General features: G+C 37.1%; 1 protein-coding gene across 6 annotated transcripts in view; it reads right to left on the bottom strand.

The window, feature by feature from the left end:
* The window catches only part of ITPR2 (inositol 1,4,5-trisphosphate receptor type 2), a 563,179-nt gene that overhangs the window by 80,909 nt on the left and 456,791 nt on the right, over positions 1 to 25,479 (bottom strand). For 4 of the 6 annotated variants that reach the window (XR_014051645.1, XM_081483688.1, XM_081483693.1 and 1 more), the window contains 4 exons: positions 23,725 to 23,900; positions 15,806 to 15,970; positions 12,342 to 12,537; positions 7,929 to 8,021 (listed from right to left, as the gene is read on the bottom strand). Coding sequence is in view for 5 of the 6 variants with exons in the window: in XM_081483688.1 (XP_081339814.1) it covers positions 7,929 to 8,021; positions 12,342 to 12,537; positions 15,806 to 15,970; positions 23,725 to 23,900 (630 nt within the window). In the remaining variant the exon portion in view is untranslated. Of the gene's footprint in view, positions 1 to 7,928; positions 8,022 to 12,329; positions 12,538 to 15,805; positions 15,971 to 23,724; positions 23,901 to 25,479 lie in introns of all 6 variants that reach the window. The other 2 variants (XM_081483690.1, XM_081483692.1) reach the window with 1 other exon arrangement.

The following is a 25,479-nucleotide window of genomic DNA, read 5'->3' as shown; positions in this document are numbered from 1 at the left end:
AATCTCAGATGATTTTTGTTTATGGGATATGAAGATGAGAAAACATTTTAAAAGGCTGGAGAGGACAAGAGAGCTAGGAGTGAACTGTGATACAAAATTAAGGAAAACAATAATTTAAAGATGAAGAGAGTAACAAAAAACATCAAAATTACACAAGGGTCAAAAGCAATGAGAAACAAGAAAAGGTCACTGGATTTAACAATTAGGTCATCAGGAAACGATAGGAAGATGGCAAATAGTAGAAGAGAAGAGAGTTGATTCAGAAATTGAAGGAGAGAGTGTACATCAATTGTTTTTAGAGAAAAAGTTGGTACTGAAAGGAAAGAGATTAATAGGATATTAGTTTGGGGGGGATAAGCGAATGCTAAAGAAGGTTCAATTAGGACCCACAAGTGTTTATAAGAGAAAAGAGAATAGATGGTAATATGGAAAAGATTTCAATTATAAGAACAATGATCACACTAATGATGGCAAAGGGGGAATGATGAAAAACAAAGATGGTTCTAAAAGAAGTGAGAGAACACAGTTGTTTACATGCAAAACGGAAAACTTAATGGATATAGACTTTCAAGTGGATACATTTTAAAGAACTAAGTATATTCATGTAAGTGACTTAGAACACTGTTTGGCATGTATTTAGGGTGTAATAAATTCTAGGTATCATAATTAGCATTCTTATTGATAGAATGGCTGTCAAATCTCATGCAAAGCTATAGTTTTAATACAATCAACAAATTCTGTACTTGAACAATATGAGGTTAAATTATCTTCATTTTCAGTTTAGTAGTATTAGGAAGGATTTTTTAAAATTCCTAAGAGGAATGTTTCATATGAGAAAAGAAATAAAAATATATCCTATTGACTCTGAAATAATTCCCCTGATCTAAGGTGTTAGTCTGTAAATTTTTTTAATACTGGACATGCTTGAATAAGAGTATTTATTAGTGCCATTTTTCTGCTGTAACAATTAAGTTACTTCTTTTTTTATAGTTTCTCAGAAAGCAACAGATTGCCATTGAGATATATTTGAAACTATGAGTACAATTGAGAACTTCTTGTGTGTTGGCCTTGAACTTTAATCACAATCAACTCAATATGGAATTGCTGATTTAAAAAAACTATTAGGGAAAAAAAATTGAAAACATTGGACACCCAGTAGGAAGACAAAATGTAGAGCAATATAAAGACTGACTGGTTTCTGCTATTCATCACTCTTTTTTATTACAATAAAATACCAGAATATATTCAATGTGAATAACTCATAGATGTTGGACATCTGTTAACTTCCTCTTTTTCCTGTATATTCAAATGATTTGAACTTAGAAAATAAATGCAATATATATCATATATAGGGCTTCCTTGGTGGCTCAGGGGTAAAGAATCTGCCTGCAATGCAGGAGCTGCAGGAGATGTGAGTTCGTTTCCTGGGTCAGGAAGATTCCCTGGAGGAGAGCATGGCAACCCAGTCCAGTATTCTTGCCTGGAAAATTTCATGGACAGAGGGGACTAGCAGGCTACAGTCCATAGGTTGCACAGAGTTGGACATTACTGAAGCAGCTTTAACACCCACACATGCATATATATATATAATATGCATGTGTACATACTCAGTCACGTCCAGCTCTTGCAAAAAGTCAGTTTTTTTTTTTAAAGAGAATATTTTTGTCCAGGAAGTCAGGGAGGTCTGCAGCAAATAAAAGGTTTTTTGTTTCTTTATTCAACCACAGTTGGTTGCCAGCTGCCATGAGAATTTGCTGCCTCTGGGACAATGACCCTACCCACATTCGTGGAGCTTCCTCAGGAGTTGGCAGCTCAGCCTCCCACTCCCCGCGAGGCTTGTTATCATGCTACTGTGTGTGTCCGGGTCTTTTGTAATGTGGACCTGCTGTCCACTAGGTGACAAACCAAAGCCTTCACAAATGCACACTAGGGCTTGCAAATTAAAATTTCATCCTGGTCTTAGACATAGCAAAGTTATTTTTAAATCTAAGTGACACACGCTGCACAACAAACCCCAGGTTCTAGCTTTCATTCTACTTTTGCAGTTAAACACATGTGGCCAAAATTCAAGGTGGCCAGGGCTGCAAGACCAAATCCATTTTCAATCAAATGGATTTCATTACTTACCATGTCAAATGTAAAAAGGGCACAGAAGGAAAAGGAGATTAATATAGGCTTTCCTGTAGCTTTTAATACTCATTTAGGAATGATCCCTAATGATGAACACCAACTCTATCTCCTACCAGCCTCTCTATCACACCTCCAGCACTGAAATCCCTGCAGGATTTTTTCCTCCCTACTCTGGGAGCTTCCCTTGCAAAATCATACCCAGCTTTCCCCCACAACTTCTAGCTCAGGTCCAGATTAAAAAAATGGAGACTCTGCCCCTGGGGTGCTATGCCTGGAAGAACTGTCCCCATTTGTCCACGGGAAAAAAGGAAGTTCTGTTCTCTGTATAATGTAGTAGGTAAAAGTGATGGGTTATAGAGGTATTGTGGGAAATCTTTTATGCATGTGCATTCAGAGCTATAATATAAACCAGTATGCAAACAGGCTTTATGACAGAACCAGGTTTCTCAGTCTTAACACTATTGACATTTGTGCTGTGTTCAGTTGTGTCCAACTCTTTGCGACCCCATGGATTGGAGCCATCAGGCTCCTCTGTCCATGGAATTTTCCAGGCAAGAAAGAATACTGGATTAGGTTGCCATTTCCTCTTCTAGAGGATCTTCCTGACCCAGGGATTGAACCTGGTTCTCCTGCATCTTCTGCATTGGCAGATGGATTGTTTACCACTGTGCATTGGCATGTGGGGCTGGATAATTCTTTGCTGCGGGGACTGTCTTGTGCATTGCAGGATATTTAGTAGCATCCCCGGTCCCTACCCTCTAAATGCCAGTAGGACTCTTCCCAGAGTCATGGCCACCAGAAATGTCTCCAGATATTGCCAAGCATCCTTAGGCCAGGGAGAGCGGCGAGAGCATCAACTTCAGTTGATAAACACATCAGAGAGAAGATTTATTTTTTAAGAAATTGCCTCAGAAGACAATATGCATAAAGAAAATCTATCTAAGCACTCTAGGGGGAAAGGTAATATGATAGGCAGAATTGTAACAATCTCTAAATTTTGGCTAGGAAATAAATCACTTGTAGAGATTAATCCTTTAATCTTGGAGAAGGCAATGGCAACCCACTCCAGTGCTCTTGCCTGGAAAATCCCATGGATGGGGGAGCCTGGTAGGCTGCAGTCCATGGGGTCGCTAAGAGTCAGACACGACTGAGCGACTTCACTTTCACTTTTCACTTGCATGCACTGGAGAAGGAAATGGCAACCCACTCCAGTGTTCTTGCCTGGTGAATCCCAGGGACGGCGGAGCCTGGTGGGCTGCCGTCTATGGGGTCGCACAGAGTCGGACACGACTGAGGCGACTTAGCAGCAGCAGCAGCAGCAGCAGCAGCATCCTTTAATCAGGAGGTGATAAAATTCAGAAGGTTGGAACATAGGCCTTGAATCAGAGATCTAAATTGATTTAGTAGCTGTGATCTTACTGACAGGCTCTGTCCTTCAGTGTTTCTACCTATAATATGAGGATCGTTAGTAGCATTTTTCTATCCTTTAACATGCCTCAGGGATGTCACTTATGCAGTTCCCTGTGTCTAGATGGCTTTTTCTTCCTCTTGGCCTGACTGGCCCCCTTTTATACTCCAAATCTCAGTGCAAATAATCCCTCCTCAGAAGGGCTTCTCTGATTGTCGGCAGCCAGGCTCTCTTGTGATTACCGATCATAGCACCATATCATAGTTCCATATTTTGCAACTTTGCTTCCCTCACTATTTTATAAATTCCATAATGTCCAGGGTTATCTTTTATTCAACACTGGCCTGAATACCCAACATGATGGTTGGCCCATAACAGAGGCTCAACAAATACTGTATGAATAAATGAATGAGTATACAAGGTTTTCATAATTATTAATATATCATTGTCATCATTGAAGATCTGTACAGATTTGGCTTAATTTCTAATTTACAAAAACACTTCATGGTGTTAAATGGTAAGGTCAAAATATCACAATTAGTGAGAATATGTGAAACAATGACACCAGGATACCTGGTTGAGCATCTACAACAAGGCCTGGGGAACTGTAGAAAGCCTAAAATTCGCAGACTTGCACAGAGCTGGACAGCCACACCCTGGGATGTGTGCACACACACATGACCCGGAGGACCTCATTCTCGGAAAGTGGGCTCCCATGGCTCTCACACAGCACCTTAGAGCTTCTGGACGCTGAGTGGTGGGCAAGCACCACTGACGCTCAGCTGCTGTGTTGGGTTAGCCCCCTTTACAGACTCTGGCAGGAGGAACACTAGTTTCTTTGTTGGTTTACTGGAAAACCACTTACTTAAAATCAAACCACTGTTACAGTATATTTGTTTTTTAAAAAAGGAAATAATTTTTTTTTCCTTTTCATAAGGGAAATTCACCTTGAATACTCACTAGAAGGACTGATGCTAAAGCTGAAGCTCCAATAATTAGGCTATCTGATGCAAATAGCCCAATCACTGGAAAAGACCCTGATGCTGGGAAAGATCGAAGGCAGAAGGAGAAGAGGGCAACAGAGGATGAGATGGTTGGATGGCATCAATGATTCAATGGACATGAACTTGGACAAACTCTGAGAAATGGTGAGGGATGGAGAGGCGTGGCATGCTGCAGTCATGAGGTCACAGAGTTGGACATGACTTGGCAACTGAACAACAACAGTAACAAGGCAGGAATAGGGTTATTCCACTTGAGATCATGTTGTTAAAATACTTTTGCTAACAAGAAAGCAAATTTCTTAACATACTTTTTTCATATTCTGTCAAGGAGAAACAATGTTGAATTGAAGAAGAAGTAACAAGTACTTAAGACAATAAACTGATGTTCAAGGTGGCTGAAAGATCCCAAGAGCTATTTACATTTAGCCAGCTACTTAAACTAGGTCTACAACTTTGAAACAGCTGTCTGTGATTTTTTGAATCATGGATAATGGCAAGAGAAGAGAAACATCTATAGACTTATCTGGGGGAATCAGCATTAATCTTGTTTGTCATAGTTTTCAGAGTTTATCATAATATCAAATTTCATTAAAAGGATAGTGTGTGGGAAGGAGTCAGGATCAAGAGAAGACAGTATGGGTTCTGACTAACCTCAAACTGAGAATACTGGCAGATTTTATGTATCCAGGCTTTGGCAAGGAGGCATTAAGAAGGAGCCTCATGTCATATTTTTTTAAAAAGATAGAGGAACATGGGCTAAATGGTAGTTTATTTAAGACAGATTTCTTTGTGGGTGAATAATGCACAAAACGTGCCTACAGCAATCTGAAAATATGTTTTCAGTGGCTGCATGCCAAGGACTCTGTTCTTAGCACTGTCTCAATGTAACATTTCTAGCACCTTTCATGAAAATCTTCTAGACGTTGGCAAAATTTATTCTGTTAAGAGCCACATGACAAATATTTTAGGCCTTGTGGGTTACATATAGTCTCCAATGCATCTTTTTCTTTAAAGGAAAAAAAAAACTATAATGTAAATAAGTTTAACAATAGCTACATATTAAATATGAAACTTTAAGACTGTCCTTAAAACAACTCATTCTCTTTCTGCTGAGCTGACTTTCCCTCTCATTTTATTTATATGCCATTCTAAAGACACATAACAATATTGGGGATTATAAATAAAGTCAATGAATTCAGTTGCAAACATTCTTAGCCTGAGAGCTGTACAGAAACAAGTGACATTTGACATGTTTTTTTCTCAGATTTCCCCATGGGCCAAGTTTGCTAACCCCTGTTCTAGAGCTTATCAGACTTGACGATGACACGAGAGAGAATGAATATACTGCTTAACAGAATCAGGATTCATTAGGACACCATGAGCTCATGGCATGTGAGCACTGGAAGGGACCTGAAACTTAGAGAACATCTGGTCAAGACGCCCCTCCTCTATTCACAGGACAAACTGGGACAGCCTGGGGCTATGGGTTGGCAGAAATATATAAATATAAATGCTTGGTTTTATACTTGAAATCCCAAACTCTCAATTACGTGACTACAGAATAGGCATTTATGGCTTGAGAGCTGAACCACTGAAGAATGGCATTTTAACTGAGAGTCAGTCAAATATGGGTCAAGAGTGTGGTGTGACTGCAAATTTCACTATCCTGAAAATGATCACCCCCATTCAACCTCTTGCCTTGGAGTGTTACATGAGGAGCCACGGCCATAATACACAGGGAAGAATGAAGAAACTGGAGGTGTACAAGCCTGAGGAGGCATGTAACGGCGTTTCAGAAACTGCAGAGCACAGTAAAGCTACACAAAGCGAGAACAAACTGGTTTGTGGTTTATGGGCCTGAACTGGGTACCCAGGAGGTCAGGGAGAAAAGAAGTCTGAGTGGTCACTGCTCACAGTGCCTAGAGCTGCTGGCGCATGGGACTGGAACATATGCGTGCATGCTCGCTCAGCCGTGTCTGACTCTTTACGACACTATGGACGGCAGCCCGCCAGGCTTCTGTGTTCATGGGATTTTCCAGGCACGAATACTGGAATGGGTTACCATGCTTTCCTCCAGGGGATCTTCCCAACCCAGGGACCTGCCCTCCTTCAGGGGATCGTCCCATTCCAGGGATCAAACCTGCATCTCCTGTATCTCCTGCACTGGCAGGCGGATTCTTTACCACTGAGCCACCTTTGAAGCACAATGGAACACAGGAATGTGTTTAACTCACCCTTTAGGTCATAGAGAATGAAACATTTAGTCAGTAGAAGGGATTGTTTGTTTTTGTTGGACTTCAAGCAGTAGTCCGACATCGTATGGTAAGAAGCAACTTGGGGGAAAATCCTCTATTGTTATGACTAAACAATGTCCTTCTGGATGGAAGTGAGGAAATCCATCTTTATGCTGTGCTTAACTCTTGCTTCCCTCATTTTCTCTGAGTCCAATTTTGCCTTTTGTAGATATCACAGAGATTTAATCCATTCCTTTTTTATATATAGAACTCTTGAAATATCTACACACTTCCTAAATCTCTGCTGCTTCTGGAAACAGATCACTAATTCCTTCTACAATTCATTAAATTTCACATATGCCCTAGTTTCCAAATTCCTGCCACATCCTAAGAGGACAATGTAGAGTTTTAAAAATTTTTTGTATGTATGGTTACATTTGTTCCTTTGCAGGCAAGAAAATATCATAAGCCCTATCTATCTATCTATCTATCTCTCTATCTCTCTATCTATCTATCTATTACCTTCCTCTCTCCCTGCCTGCCCCTCTCCCTTCCTTCCTCCCTCTTTTAGGACAAGCCATCTGAAAAAAGTCTAGAAAATTTACATAACATATCCAAGATCTAAATCTAGAAAGCGACAGGACAGGAATTATAACCAAGGCTTTTGAGTTCTAAACCCATGCTTTTCCATTCTTTGTTAATGGATGGATTCTTTTGTTAAAGGTAAGACACTGTTAGTGAAAGCCTGTACAGTGGAAAGGGTCTTGCTTAGTGCAGTATGGTTTTGCAGTATAGTAACAGCATTTTTAGCAGCATGTACCACAGAGTAAATCTGAAAAATTCTCATGATTAGAAATGATATAAAGAACAGGGTGAGATTACAAAATGTTGGATATGAGAATCCTTTCTCTAGTTTGAAACTTTTAGGTTCTTTTACCTTCCATTCCATTTCAATTCACCATGAAATTTTCAGAGCAACTTTCTAACTCCAGGGGATCTTCCGACCAAGATTGAACCCTGGTCTCCTGCACTGCAGGTGGATTCTTTACCAACTGAGCCCTCAGGGAAGCCTCAAGCTGTAATAACTTTAATTAACTAAGCATAACTTCAGAACCATTGAGTTCATGCTGTCCTGGAGACCCTTTTACTAACCTGTATTTGAAGCTGGTATTGTAGGTGAGCAGTTGTCCTTTTCGCATGTACTCAGGATCGAAGTGAAAGTCATAGTAGGAACTGCACTGCTACCTGAGAACATACAACGGAGACATGGTATAGAGATGAATACACAAGTGACAGGAAATGAGCAGACAATTACAAAGGCACATACATAAAAGGCACCATTACTCCAAATCAGCTGCGTTCCTAAAGTTTTTGGTTAAGTTAATGTGGAACTCTGAATACAGTTTTGCCTACTGAAGCAATTTTATAAATAGAGAATAGGCTCATGGGCCAACCCACTAAAAGCTTTTTCTATCTTTTTAAAGTGGCTGAGATAAAGTATTAATAATTCTGTAGGCGCTAACTACCCTGTGTAACAAGTTTACCATGGCCAAATGCATTCAGGGCTGTGGCTTGGAAATGCCAGCAACACGGTCCCCCAGTGTTGTTGGCACCCCATGAGCTCTCAGCCACTGATGCCCATGGCTGGAGGTGGCAGCTCTCACAGTAAAATGTGGGGTCCTGGGAACAGGGCGTAAAGCATCTCAAGGAAGCAAGAATCATCTGCCAGATCCCTTTCAGGATCTTCCTTCTCTTCCTTAGTCCCCAAGGATCCATCTGCTTGCTGGCTTACCACCTACCTCCCTGGCCCAGATGTAACAGAAAATAGCAATCTTCTTCTCCGCATAAAAAAGTTTCACATAGTTTGTTGTTAGTAACAAAGTGAAGAGGTTCATTCCTCTCAAACCCATTTATTACATGAAGCCATCAAGGAAAGTCCAGAAGATACAGGGAGAGGATTCGGTTCACTTTTTTTTTTCTTTAAGCACATTTCGTTTATTGTCTTCTTGGTTGTTTAACCATTAAGTTGTGTCTAACTCCTTGCGACCCCATGGACTGTAGCCTGCCAGGCTCCTCTGTCCAGGGGATTTCCCAGGCCAGAATACTGGAGTGGGCTGCCATTTCTTCTTCCATCCGTTCATTTTTATACACTGAAAAAATATTCAAGTGCATTTCAGGGCAGCACCCCCCAAGGTTAGCCTGGTTGTATAATGAGGAGAGGGTGGAAATGGGGAATGGTGGCTGGAGTTCAGACATGTGATGAGGAGAGGAACTAGGCCTGGGTTTGCTGCTGACACAAGCCCTGGAGATGAGAAAGCTGAGGTCCATGAGGAAGGAGGTCACCAACTTCACCTCCGTCTCTCCCTGCACACTGACTGGGGCAGCTTGGTGGGTATATCACGGGTGTAGGGTGAGTCAGGTGGTCAGAGAAAGAGAGAGGTGAGGTTCCTGAGTGTCCCTTATAGCTATTCCCTTAAATTAGTAAATATTTACTCACTCTGTGCTAGGCTCTGAGGGCTCAGAGTTGGGGCCTTGAAGAACCCACAATCCATTAGGGAACACAGAGATGTACAGACATAGTTATAGTTGAATAAAGGAAGTGAAGTACAGGTGAAGTGATGTAGTACATCAGGAGAGAGAGAAGTGAATTCTAGAAAGGAAAATACAAAGCTTTTCAGAAAAAGATCCATTTTGAGGAGACAGGATTTACACAGGTAGAGAGAAAAGGTTGCAGTTCCGGGAACAAGCTGTATGAAAAAGGGCACAGTAAAGGCACAGACTAGGCAGAGCTTCCAGGCTAAGGATTTTAAACAAAGCGTTCCACAGCCAGCCCAGGATCCAGCAAGGTTTTGAACCCATGAGACACAGAACCAGAGCCGTGGATGGAATGAATGATATGGACGAGGAGAGGAGGATGGAGGACGAGAAGAGGACGAGAAGAGAGGATGCCACCTGAGGCCATCTGGGAGGCTTCTACCGTTTTCTGGGAAGAGGAAAGGAGGGTGAGAAACAGGAGGCCAGTGCTGAGGAGGGGGAAGCGGGCTAGCAAGGGAGACACTGGGACCTCCACTTGTCAGCACCACCTTCTCTCCAGCTCCTTGGGCTCATCTAAGATGTGGATTCCCCTGAACGCTGTCAAATGGAGCCTCCTGCATCTACAGAGTCAGATTCTGCTGGTGCCAAAGGTGGGATCTGCATTGTGCTAAATTCCCAAGGCCATTGGCAAATTATCGGTCCCTTGTTCTCCCACGTGCCTGCGATGCTCCTGTCATTCACTCTAGAATCTCACCCTCCTCTTTGCTCCCTGACTCTTCACATTCGCTGAAGGGCTGTGTATTTATATATTCCCAATTTCACTTGCTCTCCAGATGTGTATCTTTGACAATTTTACTCAACTCTGGGAGAAAATAGTGTTCAATAACTGAAAGGATAAACTTTATGCTATGTATCAACAGCCATAATATATAGAATTAGAAATTAAGCCAAAGCTCCAATACTTTGGCCACCTGATGCGAAGAACTAACTCGTTGGAAAAGACCCTGATGCTGGGAAAGATTGAGGGCAGGAGGAGAAGGGGGCGACAGAGGATGAGATGGTTGGATGGCATCACCGGCTCAATGGACATGAGTCTGAGCAAACTTTGGGAGTTAGTGAAGGACAGGGAAGCCTGGTGTGCTGCAGTCCATGGGGTCGCAAAGAGTTGGACATGACAGAGCAACTGAGCTATGAACAACAACAATGTAAATATAAGTGGTTTTCCAAGAAAATGGTATCACATACATACACTCTCTATGAAACACAGAGTTCTCAGTCTTTGAAGAATCAAAAGTTTAACTTTGTTAGCTGGTTTTGAGTGCTAGATTAGCATAGCTTTTACAAATGCTTTATTTAACAGTTTTCATATAAACATGCATAAATATTTTTAGTGAAGACCTTGACATTTTAGTTTCAGTGCTGCTTATTTTGTAAAATTAAAACATAAAAGAAGACTTTTAAAATATAATATTTCTAAGGAAATACATCCATAATACAATGACACTAACCTACTTTTAAAATAACACAATTAAAATTATTTACTACAAGATTCATAAGACAATAATGACTATATACATTTGAATTCAGAAATTATGATGCCTAAGGGTCAGACTTACTCTGTATTGAATAAATCAATATGATCATGCCTAGTAAATACTTAAGACAAAGATTTTTGAGAATAGGAATTCACAGTTTAGTATTAGTGGAGTTTTGGGGGTATTTGTATAGATGAGCTTTTCCTATAAATATTTATACCTGTAAACCTCTGGATAAAGAAACATTTAAGGAAGAACAAGAAAGGTCATAACAGAAAATGTACAATGTGTCTGTGAACAAAGACTACTACCTAGGTCTGAAATTCAGTCTCAAGATTAATAACTTTCAACTTATGTATATGATGTTTCTATGCTTTGATCACTTAGACTCTAATAGATTTAAATGCCATTTAATTATCCCATATTTTAAAAGCACCACTAATTAAATCCTGCTTTAAATTTGATGGTTTGAAGAAAGAGAGGGTCATTTTGTGGCTTCCCTTCCCTGCAATCCACAGGCAGTGGAATCACCCAGAGAAACTGTTAGCAAAGTGCAGTATCTATGACGTCCATCTAGCAAAACAGGAGAGTAAAACGAGAGTAAGAATGAAATTTAACCAAAACAACAAATGTAGGAAAAAGGGAAAAAAGAAATCATTAGGGAACATAATAAATAAAAAACCCAAAGTAAGACAGAAAGAAACACTCCTCAAACCTCAAGAATCACAGTGAGTATAAATGGGGCATGGCTAACCAGTAAGACAACAAAAATAAATATCACACAGAAATCCTGACAGCCACAGACTCATGGACAGTCGTAATTCTGACAGTATTAATGACAATACTTCGAACATCTTTTCTATACTAAATTTTCTATCTGATGGCTTCCAAATTAAAGCATTTATACTTTCCAATTATTCAAGTATAATATAACATACTGTGAGAAAACATGTATGAAATAATGGTTGTGAAAGATGCTAGATATTCTTGGGAGAGATATCCCACAATGGGAAAAAGAGGAGGAAAGAAGGAAAAGAATCTCAAAGCGGTTACCCTGAACTGAAATTGTCAACTGTCTCCTGAAGTACAGTCAACAACTGCTGAAACTTCTGTACTGAGACTGAGCTTATGTGATACTTCTTGTACAAAGATTTTCCTCAATAGTATACACTGTCAGCTAACATATAGCCTATGGGTATTTCACACTCATGAGCTCTGAATGAATAAGAAAATGTTTTCAAAGCAATGAGAGAAAACATTGCCTCCATTAGTGTTTATCTGTGATCTTCTTAAGAAGCTATGTACAAGCTATGCGTGTTCAGTCACTATGTCCAACTCTTTGCCATCCCGTGGACTGCAGCCCACCAGGATCCTCTGTCCATGGGATTTCCTAGGCAAGAATACTGGAGTTGGTTGCCATTTTTTTCTCCAGGGATCGTCGCAACCCAGGGATCAAACCTGCGAGTTCTGTAAGGATATTAACTGTTTGCATTACCTGTGACGGGAGTTCTGTTTTTCAGCCTATCCACCTCCATAGTGAAGTCATCCTTCAGAAAAAGGAACCCAATAATGGAAAACAGGTAGACAAGGATGAGGGCAAGAACCGCAGTTAGAATAATGGATCGGCCGTTCCGTGTGACACTTTTTATGACATTGAGCAGAGTCTCTTCTCTATATACCAAATCAAAAAGCTACAGAAAAAAAAAGAAAAGAAAAGAAAAGAAAACAAAGGCAGGAGAAAAAATGCAATGAAGCAACAAGTGAATAAATACAAGGGTAATCACAAATACAAATGCAGCCATTTTAGTTTATCCATGAGAGAATAACAATATAAGTAAGACCTTAAAAATGAACCAAGATAGGTATTTCTTCTCCAGTTGGAATGTATTAATAAACTGCTTTTCAATAAAGATAACTCTAACACAATATATAATGTGCATCTATTGATTTCCTAACCAACAAAATACGAATTTTTTAAGATATGGAAATAGTATAGAAAATTCAAATTTGAATTTAGAATTGTAATATTATACACAATCAACTTAGCTGCTTATTCCCTATTTTTAGTCTTTCTAATATTTTGCAGTTGCCTCTGGAATATGTAAAATAGCTAATGTGAAAATGCTGAATTAGATTCACCTAAGTGATGAATAATTGACAGATTCATTCAATGCATTGTTTAATTAAGGGATTAGAGGTGAGATGACAAGAATTCAATTTTATGAGCCCACTATAATATTAATAGAAAAAGTATGCAATTTAAAAATATTTGAGAAACGCAAACATCTTTCTTAGTTAAACAAGTAGAATGAGGGCAAAATCTATTACTTTAGTATATACTTGTGGTAACAAAAATATAATACACAGTGCTAATTCATTTCCTCTAATGGGTTACTATCAATTTTGTATTAGTAGTAGAAGATCTATGCTCTAATTAAGAACCTAGGTATGTGTTTGCTATCAGTTGTCAACATTAAGGAAATTTTTATTTATTGTTATAATGTTGAAATTAAACATCAGAAAGTACCTGTTTTATTATCAAAAGCTGGTTAAAAGCAATAAATTAACAGTTACTTTAAAGAAGGCATAAATAGCAGTATGGAAATAAATAGTATTTTTAACACTGGAATAATTGGGTTTGTCTTCTGCTATCTGTGGTCAGTGATTAGAATTTCTGAACTGGTTTAAATGATCAATTATCAGTGTCACTCATCCTTTCAGAAACACCAGGGCTTTGTACACTGTTTTTCTAAGTACTGAGGCTTATGTGGTTACTTACCAATTTAATTGCAGCTGTGCAAATAATTGCTGTAAAGATATTAACTTGTTTGCTCACCTTAAGACAATGATATTTTATGATGGTCAAATATAAAAACATGTGTTTAACTATTTTGCTATCTGTTTATCTCAGGAGGGAGCTACAAAATTTAGAAATAAAGTCCATATTCTTCCATAAAGACAAATTAAGCAATGCTGATTCAGCTTCCAAATTATTGACCTGGCTTATTTAACTTATTTAAACATTTAGTTGACAGGAGATTTTTCCTCAGTTGAAAAGTGGCTGAAAGAAAAGGTCTGGCAAAATCTACAGTTCACTTCTGGATAGTTTCTGAAAGTTTCTAGTTTTCAGAAGCTGATGGGATGCTTGCTAAAAAATGCGTATTTCTGGGCCCCATTCCATATGTATGGAATCAGAAGTTTGAGAAGGCAAAGGTATTGACATTAGACAGATGAATGGTTCCTTCTGTTTATTTCTGAAAGGAAAATCTAGAGTGTGGTTTTTATTACTGGTTACAGGATGCCTGGGCATTTGTGGACATAACTGAGAGTGCATATTCATATATTTTTTAAATATAAAAGTACTTAAAAATACATTGAAATACCATTTTAGCACTATATTCAATAAAATGTCCTTCTAGAACTCTAAACATGAAAATGAAACATATCCTTTTATAATCAACCCAGTGAAGACAAATTAGCATCAGTGTCGTACAATTTGAAAGATGAAAGATGAGGAAAATGCAGATAGAAAGTAAGATTAACACAAATCAAAAGTAACATTACTATTAATAACTCATATAATAATTCAAATATACCTTTATTTTGTCAAAAGCCTTTCCTTCAATAATGCAGAGTTACATATATCATTTCACATGTTTTTCATGTTATTTCTTTAATGGGTCTTGATATTACTAGTCTCTTATACTAAACCTATCCATTTTATAAACAGGGAGGTTGAAGCACAAAAAACACTGTCATAAATTTTACGTATTACAGACAGGGAATAGTGCTGGGTATAACCTATTATATCATATATAATACATGATATAACCTGTCTATTAAATATCATTAAATATCATAGGCAGATTTTTTTTTAATGGAAGTTTTATGGTGAATTAGAGCAGAAAAGATGTTCATTTGCATCCCTGGATCAGAAAAAAATAATCTACTTTTGATTGCTGAATACTAATCTAACTTAACTGCCTAGAATATAATTTTGTATCCTTATGTTGATAAGGGACAAATCTACTCTTCACTGGGGCTGTTTCAATTGCTTTAGGGTAAATGAAAACGTAGCCTCTTATTGAATCCTCCTACATGGCTGTGCTGGATAACAGGGCAGCAGGAGACTATGGATTTGCCTCTCATGATCTAAGCAAACCAGTCAAGATAATGGTTTTAGATCTTCAGCTTGTTTTTTAGGAATTATTTTACTGGGTAGTGCTCTTCTTTGCACATCAGCTGTGAGCTAAAGATATAAAGAAATTGCTATTATGGCATCATGATGCTAACCTGGTAATGCTCTAAGGTTCAAAACATTATCATATACTTGTATCGACTCCTCTCCTGGCTTATGGCTAGAGAACATATACGTAGGAAGGAAAACTGATAATCAACAAAAAACAAAATCAAAACCAAAATACAACTTTAGAAGAAATCTGCAAGCCCATCTAATGAATAGATATATGTAAATAAGTTTAACAACAACACCATGTTAAATCTGAAACTATAAGACTGTCCTTAAAACAATTCATTGTCTTTTTGCTAACTGTTGGCTTTCCCTCTCAGTTTATTTATATGCCATTCTAAAGATATACAAAATACTTGGGGTTATAAATAAATACAATGAATTCAGTATCAAGAAAATAAATCCCTTTTCTTGCTCAAGAATCTCTAAGCTAATATGATGGGGCTAAAACCCAAAGCAGCCCGCTACACAAAGCCTGGGTCAAGAGCTGGGTCTCAGAGAGTACATAAAGAATTGCACCACCTATGTAGTATCTCAGAGAAAAAGACTAAAAATAATAATAAGGCATGATTTTCCTAGGCAAGTCTAAAAATAACATAATTTGTCCTCAATGCCAGACTCTGCTTAAAAAAATCAAAGAGAGAAGCATAAGAAGCAGCAGCATTGTATATGTTTTTCAGCAGTGACCGTCTACACAGAGATGTACTCACCAGGAAGCTATAGAAGAATTCATGGACAAAAAGGCCCAGCATGCAAACCAGGACATATGCCACGTGGTAGAGAAAGGCCATATCCAGGATGACTGCTCGGTAGCCTCGGGTGAACGTACCACGATTTCCAACAAAACTCACCAGAAACACTATTTTATTACAAAGCTAAAGGGAGGAAAAGATTCGATTTTATTGTCTTACTCATACTGGTGAAGCTCACAAAAACAGCAGGTCATTGACAAAACCTATTATTCGCAAAGTCTGTGGTTTTCTTTGATGATTTCTCATTTTGTAATTTTTCAACACTGCTTACAAATCTACATGTAAACACCAGACAGACAAACCTTGTATTTTCTGCAATTCCAGGAAACGGGAGCAAGAGTGATTAAGAGACCCAGCTCTGCAATCAAGACAGACCTGAATTTAAATCCTAGCTTTCCCACTACTATTATCTGATCCAGGCCATGCAACCGTAGGCCTTGGTTGTTTCTTCTTAAAAATTAGAATAAAGGAATTCCCACCTCAGAGAACTCTTCAAAGAATTAAATAATTCATAATGCATATGAAATCCTTAGTACAATGACTCTTGAAATATTACTTATTATATCTTCTATATTAAAAGTAATACATGCAATGTTTTAATTATACTGTAAATGAAACAGAAAAATACATTTTCAGAAAGCAACCAGAGATTTGTCCTGGATTTTTTTATCCTGGATTTTCCCCACTGAATATTATTCTAAACAAGTAAGCAATTAAAAATTATTTTTTTAATTTACTCTGCATTCATAAAAAAATAAATATATTTATCTACCGATATTAAAATAAATATAGTACTTGCATGTATTTTCTAACCTGTATGTATGGTAATTATTCAGTAAGCATTCTGGAGTGTTTATTATGTTTGGTATCCTGTAGAATATTTAATATTTAAATTAAAGCTACATTTAAAATTGCTTTCTGTGGCATAATTTTAGAATACAGAAATTTATACTGAGGTTTTTGGGCAATAACAATGACCCATGCAATGATTTCCAAAGAGCATGGCTATCATAAACTTAGTGCCATCTATTTGGTTCTAGAATCACTGCATTATTTGTCAATGGAAAGACTAGTTTTTCCATTTAGTTATCAAGGAAAGAATTATAGGTTTCAAAATTTCAGTTAGTTCTTCCAAATCATTCCCTGAGTCCTTACAAATTTTCTAATGGCACCATATTTGTCTTTATGTGTCCAGACCTAACTTCACGAAAACAGCTTACTCTTTGCAACACCATAGATTTTTCAATGTATATGAAAGATATTGTCTTATGGAATGATTTTGAATAACATAAGAAGGAGAATAAATAAAACTTTGGACAGAAGTAAAATTTGAGAAGTTGAAAAACCTTTCCTTCAACTTTCTGAAGTCCAAATCAACACAGATAAAATGAGAAATGGCTTATCATTGCACCTTGTGAAGATAACCAAACCAAATCAACAGCATAGCAATTAAAAGCTTCAAACCTTTCCTAAGTTTGCTCCATGTTAATTAAATATCCTCTCAACAATCAACTTTATCAATTTCATCATCTTGCTAACAACCTGAACAGTGTCAAATGAAGTTTTACTTCACTAGTGTTACATCATCATATCTTGACATTACTATTAAATATAGCTACAGTATTAATGGATGTCTTTATGCTTACTATCTAAGAGCAAGTTTAATTCATTCACCCAAATCGTTAATATGAAACAGAAATAAGAAGTTCAATAAAAATGAAATTAAAGATTAAAATTGTTACTTTTCAGAACGATGAATGATGTGCTGCAGACAAATTATTTATATATTGTGTCCTTAACCTGAGTCATAAAAAGTCAGGCGTGAAAACTATGTACACATCCCTTATACTAAGTAAAAGGGATATGCTGAATTCAAGTTCTCAAAAAGAGCAATATATTTCACTTCTCAAATGATGCAAAAGCAAGGACACACTTCTACCTGAAAGGGCCTCTGCCAGTTTTGCATGAAAAATAAAGATTAGCCTTATTGGTTTCAAGTTAATTTTTCTGAACTTTGACCTAAAGTTTGATGCTGATGGACATGCTCCTGTTCTCTTGATGGAATTGATACAGTAAGTGGCAGCCACCTATTTCTGCACAGAACAGAAGCAAGGAATTTGAAGCTTTTTAAAGTGTTCATACCATGAAGAAATAAGTACAAGTATAAACTGATTTGGGTAGGAAAGAACTTGAACATTGGTTTTTCCTGCCTATGACCTTAAAATTTGTGAACTAGTCTTATTGAGCATTTTCCATGAAAGCTGGGAATATTCATGGAAATAAAGAAGTTACAAAAACATTCTCCTTTTTCATGTCATGACTTACTGGACACTGTCTAACTAGTCCTTCATTTGTTGATATCATTATGTAGGCAATCATTACTTCTATGGCAAGGGTCCATGTAGGCAACAATAAATGGGGAGTGTGGGAACTGGGCAAGGTGGTTAAAAGGCCATCCTCAGAAAAACAAACATTGTATATTAACACATATACGTGGAATCTAGAAGAATGGTATAGATGATCTTATTTGCAAAACAGAAACACAGACATAGAGAACAAACATATAGACACCAAGGAGGGAAAGGGGGGGTGGGATGAATTGGGAGACTGGGATTGACATGTATACACTATTTACACTATGCATAAAATAGATAACTGATGAGGACCTAACTGTATAGCTCAAGGAACTCGACTCAATCTGAAGTGACCTAAATGGGAAGGAAATCCAAAAAGAGGGGATATATGTAAACACATAGCTGATTCACTTTGCATACAGCAGAAACTAACACAACTCTGCAAAGCAACTATACTCCAATAAAAATTAATTTTAAAAAGGTCATCCTCGTCTGAACTGCTGTTGAAAGGACCTTTCAGTCAGCACTCAAACACCAATATAAATGATCATAACTATCCCATGTATTTTTTTGTTCTCTATTCTTCAAAGCTTCCCTTGATATATTGGGTTAACTAAAAAGTTTTGTTTGGGTTTTCCTATAAGATCTTATGGAAAAACCCTAACAAACTTTTGAGCTAACCCAACATTTTTCATTGGAAGGACTGATGCTGAAGCTGAAGCTCCAGTAATTTGGCCACCTGATGTGAAGAGCTGATTCACTGGAAAAGACCCTGATGCTGGGAAAGATTGAGGGCAGGAGAAGGGCGTGACAGAGGATGAGATGGTTGGATGTCATCATCAACTCAAGGGACATGAGCTGGAACAAACTCCAGGAGATAGTGAATGACAGGGAAGCCTGGCGTGCTGCAGTCCAGGGGGTCACAAAGAGTCAGACACAATTTAGTGACTGAATAACAACAACAATATTTTTAATTAAGAATGGGGTAAATTATGTGAAGATTGGGAGGAAACAGTGGTAGGTGGGGGAGACAAAGAGTAGTAATGTAAGCTCTCTGTACAGCCTTTTAAAAGTGGCACATCATCCAAATGATTTATGAATGTCTTCTATAACAGCAAAATTAATGCTCATTTGTTAATTAATGTATACTAAAATAAGTTCATTAATTTTAACTAAGTAAATTAATTATACAGTATAGCAATAGTTTCACAGATACATTACATTTAATTGATATGTCTTCGCAAAACTTTTAACAGCACAGTATAGTGGAAAGACCCTGGTTTAGAAATTGGGGCATCTGGGTTCCAGTCTTGTCTCTGTCATTAATCACTTTGGTAAATCCTCCTGGTCTCTATAGGATGTGTATATACTCATTTCTAAAATGAAATGACTAGAAGGGAATAAGCCTGAAGGTGCCTCATAGCTCTAGAATTCAAAGTGGTGTTCTTTAAATTTTGCTATTTTATGTGATCCCAGAAATTTCCAGCTCCCTTTATATTATCCTATTTGTTATTTGTGTATTCCTGATTGGTAATTCCATCCCCATCTTGCATTGTTCCTATTTATTTCCTAGGAATAAATTATAGTAAAAGAAGATTGTCTACTGTTTATTGAAAAGCAAAACTAAACTTATTGTCTTGAACTATAGTTTAACTATATTACTATATATTCATCAACCATCAACTTTCTAACTAAAAATGAGATTATTTGATTCAAAAATTTCCATTTCAGTGATGTTACATGGGCAGGATGAGGTTCTCCAGTTGTCAAAGTCTAAGGCAAAATTGTTATGTAGTCAAAATCACCCAAGAAAACTTTTAAACTGTCAACAAAACAGTATAGTAAACAAGGGTGGTATAAACTATAGTGTCTCTTACTAAATTCAACACATGCTATTAATAGTATTCTCCTAGAACTGGAGCAGTTTTCTGTCTCTGCAACTGAACATCAGAAGTAGGTGCCTCAGTGAGTATAACTATAAGAAAAACACAGAGAGTGTGAGTGTATGTGTGTGTGTGTGTGTGTATGTGTGTGTGTGAGAGAGAGAGAGCAACGAAAAGAATAGGAATGTTTTGACTCTGAATACATCCTTCACAGATATATACTGTATTATTATTTATTATAAAAATAATCTAAAAAATATGAATAATAAGAATTAATGGGATGGTTTAATAAATTATATAATATCCATACAACTGGAAATATTATCATTACTAAAATGAGGTTTACAAATATGTTTAATGGTATGAAAAAATATTAAGTGATCCCAAATTGTTAAAAAGAGTTTATATTTGCCAAAATAATGTTAATTTCCAGGACCCATAGCTAAAATTGTAATGCAGAGGGTGGGAAGAAAACTGTATTGGGTTATAAGATAGGCTTTTATAACAGAGAAAAACATTTGAATTTTTTAAGCATCTCAACTATTGAGATAACTAACCCCTGTGACAAGACAGGAGAAGCTATCAGCAAGCTAAATAAAACTTCAATTTTTAGAACCAAGTAAAGATGAAGCATCATCATAAGCAGAAACTGATCATATGAAGTGCTCAGAACACAGATTGAGGCTTTTCCTCCCACTTGATTCCTTTTCCAAAAAAGGAACTTTCTGTATTTGCTTAAAACTGTGAAAGACACTGAGTCAGAAACAAACAAGTTCCTGCGAACCAAAACACAAACACATTAACGATCATGACAGCAGCGTTCGACAACTAAATCCCACTTCACATACTAGATACCTGGGAAACACTAGCCTTTATTGCTGTTTTATCATTATTACTGCTGCTGTTCTTTTTTAAATCTTCACACTAATCTCCTGAACTGATCTTCTCAACAACCCATTTAACTGATGAAAAGAATGAAATTCAGAGGCATGCTGTTTGCCTAAGGTCTGAAATTCTGATTCTCACTAAGTCTTAACTCGCAGGTAGATATCTTTTTCTTGTTTCTGATACCTATAACTTTAGTAATTATAGTTCCACCTGTTATACAATGCAAAGTTTTAAGTATAAATTAAGTTACTAAATATGTTAAAATCTAAGGTACAAACATGATTGATTTGTTTTCTTTCCTACCTCATAGGAAATGGTAAAGCATAGATAGTTCTGTAATGATCCTGTACGTTAAATGTTAAGATAAATGATATTCACGAAAACGTTTCTATTAAACTGTATAATATCAAAACTATAGATAAAAACTCTATCAATATTTATCATATCAAAATTACAATTATTCCATTTAATTTGTCCCAAATGAAAGCTGATTATTTTTTTTTCAGTCAACACACTCTAGATAGGCAGATAATAATGCATTATTTAGGGGCTGTGCAAATTAGTGTTTTATGACCTGAACGCTTTTTGAGTACCCACAGATTGACAAAGTTAATAAGAAAAGTTTATCTCCAGGTAGATTTCTTCTCATGAAGAAATTAAAGTATAAAATTTGTCAGTCAAACAAATAGTCATTTCTTATGGTGGAACCATTTTCACCAAACTAGACAGAAGTTATCTTCTTTTTTTTTTTTTTCAGAAGTTATCTTTTTATCCTGTCTCCTGAGGGGGAAAATACTCCCAATGTTTTCAGTTTTCCCAACAGACTTTAAAATGTTATTCCTTATTTCTTTATATATTCTTGAAACTTCTCGATGACAAGAACTAAATCCTCTATTGGAGACCCAATAAATGCTGTTATTTTGGGTCTAACTCTGTCTAGCTATTATTTCACTGATCAAATTTGAATTTTCTCACTTGGATTAATGTCTTATTGAGAATCAGCTATTAGTTTATGTATATTATTTGCTTCTTCAAACAATAGGGTTCAATAGTCATTGTATTTTTTAAAGAAAAAATAATATACGAGAAGTAGTAATAGGCTTAGAAAAAATCAGACAAAGCCATGAAGATTCCTTAACTCACCTGCTGGAAATATTGCAAAATTAGCTTATTTCCAAAGTACAAAAAGTACAAGTTCAGTTCACGTAAACCATTTCTAAATATTTAAGTGCTAGGTATTAAGGTAAAGTAAAATGGGGCAAGGAGTGAGGTGGATAGGATTATATCTATGAATGTAACAACCTCTGCTCTTAAGAAACTTATAGAAAAATATATTTGGTACTTTACAGAATTTTTACTGATAAACTCTTTGTATGTATAGTATACTTCACTTTATTCACAATGATTGAGGAATAATTGGTAATATGGTGACCTGAATGTTCTAGTTTAACATATATAAACATATAAATATCTCTGTCATATCAATTCAGTTCAGTCACTCTGTCCTGTCTGACTCTTTGCGACCCCATGAACTGTAGCATGCCAGGTCAGACAGATAAGTATATCTGTCATATATGTATATGTATATATGTATCCACCACATATATATGTATATATCTTTCATATATATCATGTTCAATTTTTGAAGAATTATAATAGAGATCAGAAACATAGATCTGGCCATACCAGCTCAGCTTTATAATTCTCAAAACTTCAGTTGATTATTTCATTTATTCATTTTCAATATATATTTGCCACATTTTTTATGGCGAGGCACTGTAAATGTGTAAGAATACAAAAATAATCTTTCACTCATTCATCTACTCACTCATTACTTAATTTACTTAAGAAACATTTGTTGAGTACCAATCATGTTTCAGACTTTGAATGATTACTCATTCTTCTTAAGAACTTATGTAGAAGGGGAGATACCAGATACAGATACACAGATACCAGAATATAGGACATTATGCTAGAAACTCAGTTTAAAGTGCTTAGGTATTCAGTGGACATATTAGCAAGACTTATTTGCCTATGTGGCAACTTCTTCTTTTATCAACCTGGTGATTTATTGCTTCTTAATATCCCTTTTCATCTGCGCCATACAGAAAGTTGTTTAGTCCCTTTAAAATTTTATCACTTGGGCAAAATTACTGCTATATGCAATAGTAGTCTGGCTTACTTATCCTAAACTTACCTAGTAAGGTTGTGAAATGTGCTCCCTTGTTCTAATATTTTAAAATACAGTGAAAACAAAAATCTCATCTATGCCTTTCACAAGTTAATAGGTGTTGTTCATATTTAAAAAAGCCCAATTTCATATTTTCTCTTATAGCGATACTTTTCCTTTGGTCATTTTATAAAAGATACTCACTTCTAAAATTCTACTGAATATAATTTAATCTTTCTTGGATGATTTAGAAGTTACTTTAGAATGATAACAGTGGTTCAGAGTCATTTTTGTCAATAGCTGCCCATATAGGATGCTGAAGGCATTAAAATTGGATTCGGTTAAATTGACTGCAGAACTGGGTCATGCCCCAAATGCTACCGTCCTAAATATATACAAGTTTCACTTGCCATTTTTTCTTCCTCTCAAAAGTCAATGAAGAAGGTACACATTAAACTCAATTTAATTTGGATTCACAATAAATTAGAATTTATTTACAGAGTTAAAGTATAGAGCTACATTTTTATATTTAGTACACTTTTAATTACTCTAAAACAGTACAAAACTAAATAAAGTACTTACATTTGCTGCACCAAGAAGTATTAATGTAGGCCCAAGACCTATTGTATATATTGATCTGAGCATTACTGACACAAGAAATGGCCGAATACCCACAGGCTTGGAGAAGAAAAACAGCATAGATGTGCAGATTGCCACTGCTATCCAGAGCAGAATTGAGAACAACGGTGAAAGAGTACCTGTAAAATGTGGAAGTTTATTTTTACTAAGAACAAAACTGGAACATGTTAAATCATTTGCCACTCTATTTTATATTTTTTATATATATGAAACTCCAATACTTTGGCCACCTGATGTGAAGAACCGACTCATTGGAAAAGACCTTGATGCAGGGAAAGATTGAAGGCAGGAGGAGAAGGGGACGACAGAGGATGAGATGGTTGGATCGCATCACCAACTCGATGGACATGAGTTTGAGCAAGCTCCAGGAGTTGGTGATGGACAGGGAAGCCTGGTATGCTGCAGTCCATGGGGTCACAAAGAGTCGGACATGACTGAGGGACTGAACTGAACCGATTTCATATAATAGAGCAAGACAAGTTGTAAGACACTGAATTTCAAAGTAACCCACTCTACATTCAGAAAACTAAGATCATGGCATCCGGTCCCATCACTTCATGGCAAATAGATAGGGAAACAATGGAAACAGTGACAAACTATTTTGGGGGGCTCCAAAATCACTGCAGATGGTGACTGCAGACATGAGATTAAAAGATGCTTGCTCCTTGGAAGAAAAGCTATGACAAACCTCGACAGCATATTAAAGAGCAGAGATATTACTTTACCAACAAAGGTCCGTCTAGTCAAAGCTATGGTTTTTCCAGTAGTCATGTATGGATGTGAGAGTTGGACTACAAAGAAAGCTGAGCGCCAGAGAATTGATGCTTTTGAACTGTGGTGTTGGAGAAGACTCTTGAGAGTCCCTTGGACTGCAAGGAGATCCAACCAGTCCGTCCCAAAGGAAATCAGTCCTGAATATTCATTGGAAGGACTGATGCTGAAGCTGAAACTCCAATTCTTTGGCCACCTGATGCGAAGAACTGACTCACTGGAAAAGACCCTGATGCTGGGAAAGATTGAAGGCGGGAAGAGAAGGGGACGACAGAGGATGAGATAGTTGGATGGAATCACTGATGCGATGGACATGAGTTTGAGTAAGCTCCAGGAGTTGGTGATGGACAGGGAAGCCTGGTGTGCTGCAGTCCATGAGTTCACAAAGAGTTGGACACAACTGAGTGACTGAACAGAATACACTGTATATTTAGAGGAGATGTCTTTGTACACATTATTCATTATTTCTTGTACTCAGACACTCAGTGGTGTCTGACTCTTCATGATCTTATGGACTGTAGCCCCCTCCCACCCCCAGTTCCTCTGTCCATGGGATTTTCCAGGCAAGAATACTGGAGCAGGTTGCCATTTCCTCCTCCAGGGGATCTTCTGGACCTAGGGATCGAACCACCATCTCTTAAGTCTCCTGAGTTGGCAGTTGGATTCTTTACCACTAGCACCACCTACATTTCCAGAAAGCTTGTGATGAATCCCAGGCTGCTTAAATACTCACTAGTCAATGCTCCTTACATTAGCTCTGAAACTTGTGTGTCTTTCTTTCCAATGGGAGTCATGCTAGATGCTTTGGATAGGGATTTCTCATTTTGGGAATCTTAATTCAAAATGCATGATTAATGGCCATCAACTATTCAGCTAAATCAAATGGAATCAGGCACTGAACTCATACCTTGTCCTGTTTTATTATAA

The sequence above is a fragment of the Giraffa tippelskirchi genome, chromosome 4, assembly GCF_054371585.1.
Source record: "Giraffa tippelskirchi isolate mGirTip1 chromosome 4, T2T-mGirTip1v1.2.pri, whole genome shotgun sequence".
In the NCBI taxonomy this organism is placed as follows: domain Eukaryota; kingdom Metazoa; phylum Chordata; class Mammalia; order Artiodactyla; family Giraffidae; genus Giraffa; species Giraffa tippelskirchi.
Note: the sequence above shows the minus strand (reverse complement) of the source record. Positions and strands in the feature narration are given on the sequence as shown.